This window comes from Telmatherina bonti, assembly GCF_933228915.1.
Source record: "Telmatherina bonti genome assembly, chromosome: 19".
Classification (NCBI taxonomy): Eukaryota; Metazoa; Chordata; class Actinopteri; order Atheriniformes; family Telmatherinidae; genus Telmatherina; species Telmatherina bonti.
Window position 1 is genome coordinate 18,643,821 of NC_136617.1, and position 6,000 is coordinate 18,649,820.

General features: G+C 38.4%; 1 protein-coding gene across 1 annotated transcript in view; it reads left to right on the top strand.

Annotated features, from left to right (window-relative positions):
* csmd3b (CUB and Sushi multiple domains 3b) overlaps positions 1-2,121 on the top strand; it is a gene marked incomplete at both ends in the record, with an annotated part of 385,522 nt that extends 383,401 nt beyond the window's left edge. Inside the window, 3 exons of the mRNA XM_079258329.1 lie at positions 622-709; positions 1,189-1,324; positions 1,962-2,121. Coding sequence (XP_079114455.1) covers positions 622-709; positions 1,189-1,324; positions 1,962-2,121 — 384 coding nt within the window. The remainder of the gene's footprint in view (positions 1-621; positions 710-1,188; positions 1,325-1,961) is intronic.
* Between the last annotated feature and the right edge of the window lie 3,879 nt (positions 2,122-6,000).

Sequence of the window (6,000 nt, forward strand, 5' to 3'; positions counted from 1 at the left end):
GAAGCTGCTGCGAAATAACTATGGTAAACAATAATGCCAAACATGTCTGGGGTGTTCATGTCTTTTTAAAAGCATTTTAGTGGAGTGCTGTCATTTTCTAAAAAGCAACCCATAGAGGAGGGTTTACTTAGATTTCTGCTCATTTGGTCTGAGTGAGACATTTCACTGCTTCATTCATGTGATGAGCCACGTCAGTCATTGGGATTAGCAGTACTAAGTTTGAAACATTGTGATGAAATACTGGATCAGAGTAATTGGTGCACATCCTGCACTACGACTGATTCCATATGTTGATGTTTTAAAAGTATCAAGCACAATTTTGCCCACATAAAAAGAGGTTGTTTTTTTTTTTATTTTATTTTATTTTATCATAACTAGCCTCTTTGTTTAGTTTCTTAAAATTCAGTCAGGTTATTTTGCAGAAAGTAAAACTAAAGAAAAACAAAAAAAAACCACTTCCCATAGTCATGAATGTATGACCTGCTCGTAACCACAAATTATGTAAAAAACAATTTACAGAATGAAATATATAAGAACTACTTGTCTTTCTGCTAGCTTCCTTTTTGTCTCCACTAAACCTTTTCTTGATGAATGTTTCTGTCATATCTCCGTCTCTTCCAGGTATCAGCAGAGCCTGATGGCTCCAGTTATGTATTCCAAGGTTTCATTCAGGGAAAAGACTACGGACAGTTTGGACTGCAGCGACTAGGTAATTCTCTCTTCTAGGTTTTGTATCAGCATCAACATCTTTCTCTTCGATCAACTATAAAACGGCATTTCAATAGACTTGCAGAAAAAGCTGCTCATCAGACTTAAAAGACTCATCCACTTGGACTCTTTAAACATGTATCACATCCAACTGGAAATGGAAGGTCAACCATGAAAGCTAAGCAGAGTAATTATGATGTTCCAGCATTCACTGTCGACAGGGTTTCACCTGAAACTACTGAGCTGGGACACGCCAATCATTTGTTGTTTACCACAATCTCTCCACTGCAGATTTTCCAGTTAAAGAGTCAAACAGTATCAAGCACAGTAAAAAGAGCAAAGAATTCTTAAATAACAATAAACAATATTTTAAAGGTATTGTTTCCAGGAAAGCAAACCTAAATGTTCACTATGTTAATTTATCACATCACTCAGGCAAGAAATTCAGACTCTAAATGTTTATTTTATCATCTGTGACAGGCCTGAACACGTCAGAGAGCCAAAACTCACCTCCCCCACAGCTCGGTACCAACAGCAGTTCTGTGGCTATCGCTATTCTGGTGCCTTTCTTTGCTCTGATCTTTACTGGCTTTGGCTTCTATCTCTATAAACAAAGGTATGTTGGAAAAAAAAAAAGAAGCCCCTGCGTGTCTTCCTCTGAAGTGCCTCAACAAAACGGGGAAAAAAGAAGGAAATTATGTTCCTGTCAGAGAATCTTCGGTCCTCTTCGGTTTTTTTCCATTACTGTCATTCAAACAGAAGAAAAAAGGCATCGTTAACATTTTAAGAAGATGTCTAATTTGTGAAAACAATGCCTGCTTGAATGGTTTGGTTGTTGAGGTGCTAAGAGGCAGTTAAGTCACTGTCTGTTGCAAACACTGCTGCAAAACAATCCTTGTTTAGAAGGTGGTAAATTGGATTTTTTTTCCGAGACAAGATTTAAGCAAAACTGACTGGTGTTTGCATTGTTAACAGATGCAGATAACGTCTGTTCTGCTGTTAATATCTAGCAAAAGAAAAAAAGGGTGCTTGCTGAAGGAATTAGTTTTGGATGGGTTGTTTGGAATCACGCTAGGCTTACTAAAAAGCACAACACACTGTCTCTAATCCCTCTTAAAGCCTGTTTACTATGCCGCTACTCCCAAGATTGCATTCACCATTGTCCGCAGGCTACTCAATTATGCTAATATTAATAGAAAATTAGAAGAATTTGTCTTTCATAGTTTGTTTATGCTTCTCTTTTTTTTTCACAGGACTACACCAAAAACACAGTACACAGGCTGCTCGGTCCACGAAAACAACAACGGCCAAGCTGCATTTGAGAACCCCATGTACAACACCAACACCAAGGCTGTGGAGGGGAAAGCTGTTAGATTCGATCCAAATCTAAATACTGTGTGCACCATGGTATGAGGATCCCTTATCCTTACTTGAGTTTAATGACACAGATACTTAATGGGACCACAATTGGTACAAGGCTGTGGAAGAGGGAAACCGTGTGCTTCGAGTCAAACTTCAACATCGCCAGCAGCACAGTCTAATTATAAAAGACCTCGCTTCCCGTTTAGAAACGCAATCCCCCCCCCACCCCCCCACCCAGCAGCAGAGGAAAAATTCTTCGCTGAAACCAAAAACCAGCGTTGGTTCCCCTCAATAGCAGTGCTCTGTATCCAGGAAGGAAAATGGTCTGCTGCTTTTAAAAAATGCAAATAACCAGGAGTGAACTTAATGCGAGATGTGACATCAAGTGAAAGACAAAAGGATGCAACGCAACAGCAAACCACCTTACTCTAATCCCAAAATACAGCAGGTCATGGATACTTTATGAGCTGATCCTAAACCACACAGCCATTGTACTTTGAGCTCTTATTTAACCTCCCTTTCTGTCAGTAACATCATTACCAACAAGTAAGCCATGACCTGCTCGTCGGATCTCATCGCGTCACAACAACCCAGCTCAGAATTTTGTACTTTGTTTGAAGAGAAAACCAACACTGAGTTCTACAGCCATTTGTTTCCTCGGAGAAGTAGAGCACAAACCCTGAGTGCTCCAGCCATGATTATACAATATAAACTGCTTTAACAAAGAAAATAAATGGGGATTTTGTTCAAAACATGTTTTCACGCCATCTGCGTTGACCTGGCACGGAAGAAAGCGACACAAGGATGTTTTCATCGAAGACACTGTGAAGTAAAGACTGGTTATTAATTACAATTTAACACTGACAGTCGGAAAAACAGTGTCACCAGCAGACCATCAGTAAACTGACTTACTAGTTGTGAACAAAAGCCTATTTCTAAAAAGTCCACAGAGTAAAAAGCAAACAGGACAATCTCCTGTCTCCATGACAACCAGAGACCAGTGGTACTAGTCTCTAGTACTATTTTTTTTTTTTTCCCCTCTCTTTTTTCCTAGCTAAATGGAATCGAAGAAGGCTAATGCTAGCAGACAGTTGCAAAAGCTGCTTTGAAAAGAGACTAACTCCCAAGTGAAGGATGAGGGCATCCCTGCAGATGGAGCTGTAATCCTAACTGAGCTGGGATTAGAGCGAAGCAAAACTACAAGGAACCTAAAGGGGAGTGAGCACTAATAGAACAGATGAGAGACTGACTCATCTAATGGATAAACTGCCCCTTTCCATCCAATGGATAAGAGAGGAGAATAACGAGATGGAGACAGCCCCTAACTGAACTGGAAGCAGAGTAAGGCAGTCATTAAGAGAAAAGATGAGATCTTACAAGTCTTACACAGCCAATCAGAGTCTGTCTAACCTGAAATCATCTAGTGAGAGAGGTCAGCCCTCCCTCTACATAATGAGTCAGATCAGACAGAATATTGCCTTCAGGAAAGATGTTCCTGATCCCGTGAATTTAAAAGGAATTCGATTAGGAATGGACTGAACGAACAGAGGACTCTGATGGACTAACAAAGATAAAGACTTTGAGAAAACAGAGAGCTCTGGCACTAAAGCACATTTTTACAGGGACACTACCTGTCTATTCACCGAGAGGTGAACCAACGCAGGGACAGAAAGGTTGAAAGAGGCAGGACTGACAGAGTGAATCAACCACACGAAATATGACAGTTACACACATTGCAGAGTCAGACCCAGACAGCTGGGATTAAGACCACTCTCACAATGAAAGAAAAAAGGCAGTCCGCCATCTTCACTACAAGACAAACAGGTATACACACATACTAGCCGGCTTACAGAGAGATAGACAGGTCAGAAGAAAGACAAACAGGGTTGTTGCCCTTCGACTGTGGACGATGTTCCACTGTGATTCTGCACTCTGAGAGTGCTTATCTTCTTTCTTTGTTACTGCTGCAGAATCTTCTGATCTGTAAATCTATTGCATATATATTCTGGAGCATTCACCACCTATATTTTTGTGCTATATATTTACCACAAGGGAGGGGCTGAAGGGGAAAGACAGATTATAGCAGAGTTTTTAGAAAAGGTGAAAGAAATATCTGCGTAAAAGACATGGAAGTCAACAAACACAACTTTTTGGTTGCAATGAAACATGAAATTTGTTCATTTTAATCTTTTGCATTGCATGGAGCTCCTCTCACCACCACTGTCTTTCCCACTGGGGCAGTCATGGGTGTCAGTGGTATTGTGTTTTTTGTTTTTTTGTCTTAATTGTTGAGATGCAAGGATTGCCAACAACAATCATGATCTTTAAACTGAAGTTTTTGTCTCATACTTATCCGATATGGCGGATTTATCAAACCCTTCATTAGTGCATCTTTGGTTGCAGTTATCCATTTACTGGATACAAACAGTGTCATCCTTTTAATGATTAGCTGACATTACAGCAATGTTTTCAAATCTAATCACTAGTGTAAAACAGACATTTGCACATCAAAACCATGTGCAAATGTTGTATTTTATCCACAATTGAGAGATGCTGACAAACAGTGTAGTCATGGTAACACAGAGAGTAATTAGAAATGGATGAAGAGTGAATGTTTCCATTATTCACAATGGCGATGAAGGAGCAGTAATTATAGTAATGGAGATCATTGCTGATGAACATGTGCGTGATGGCTGGAGAAAATTTGTGTTGTACATTGATACGCTTGTTTATGTTTGGATTTTTGAACAGTCAACACAACGGCGCAAAGGATCAATTGATGGATGTGGGAGGGAATGCTTGCTTTCATTAGATATGAAATGGAACTATTTATTCATGCTTCATTTAAATTTAATCCTTGTATTATTTTTGTGTCAAGACATATTTTCTTTCACTAATTACTGGCCTGGTGAAATAACGTAATTCTGTTTAATCCAAGCTTATTTATATTTTATTGCTTTTATAAAAACCCATTTCGCCCTTGTTTTAAAATCTGTTGCAAGGATTTAGGAATTTTAGAGGATAAAAGTGGAAAAATTCAATATAATTTTATTTTATTGTTTTTTTGTTTTTTTTTTTTACTTGTTGTAAATTAAATGTGTAAATTTATGGAAGGAAAGGAACATTTTCTGAGGTGAAAGGTGCAGATTTTCAAGAAAAATAATCCCAGATTTGTTAATCATAATCAGAAATAATCTTGGGGATTACGAGATATCTTGCAGGGTGAAAGAAATAGAAACACTCAGAAAGCACAGACCTCCAGAAAACCTTTTTATTTAATTTGGCCAGTGATGGTGGTGGTGGTTGTTGTTTAGTTGGAAGCTCTAATGGCAAAATTATTTCTATCTCCTCAAATTGAAGAATCCTTAAACAAAGTTCTAGATCCAGTCAATGAACTGGATCATCCCCAAAATCTAAGCACTTATTCCGAATCCCATTTTCTAAATTTCCTGAACTTTCAGTAAAACTCCATCCATTTTGAGTTATGGTGCTAACAGACAGACAGACAAACCAATGCCACAACCACTTCGGCAGAGGTAAAATAGGAAAAATTCTGTCATTAAAAATAAAAAACTAAGGAATAGACAACATTGGTAAACGGAGAAGCCCAAACACAATGCACCAATATTAGACACATTACTGTCTCACTCTCAGTATTTTCTCTGAACAGACCCAATTCACAGCAATGTTTGAATGTATACTATCCTGAGTATAGTACACCATACTCTGTATAGGATACTACAGTAAGTATATAAACTTACTGCTGCATTGTAGTAGTTCTAAACTGGAATAAGGATTATTGCTACTAAGACTGATTGGAAAAATGTAATTGGATCGGACTTCATAGAAGACATTATAGATGTTTGAGGAAGGCGGGGAAGAAAACGCGTTTAAGTTCTTTTTTTTCTTGTATATTTGTAACTTTTTGCT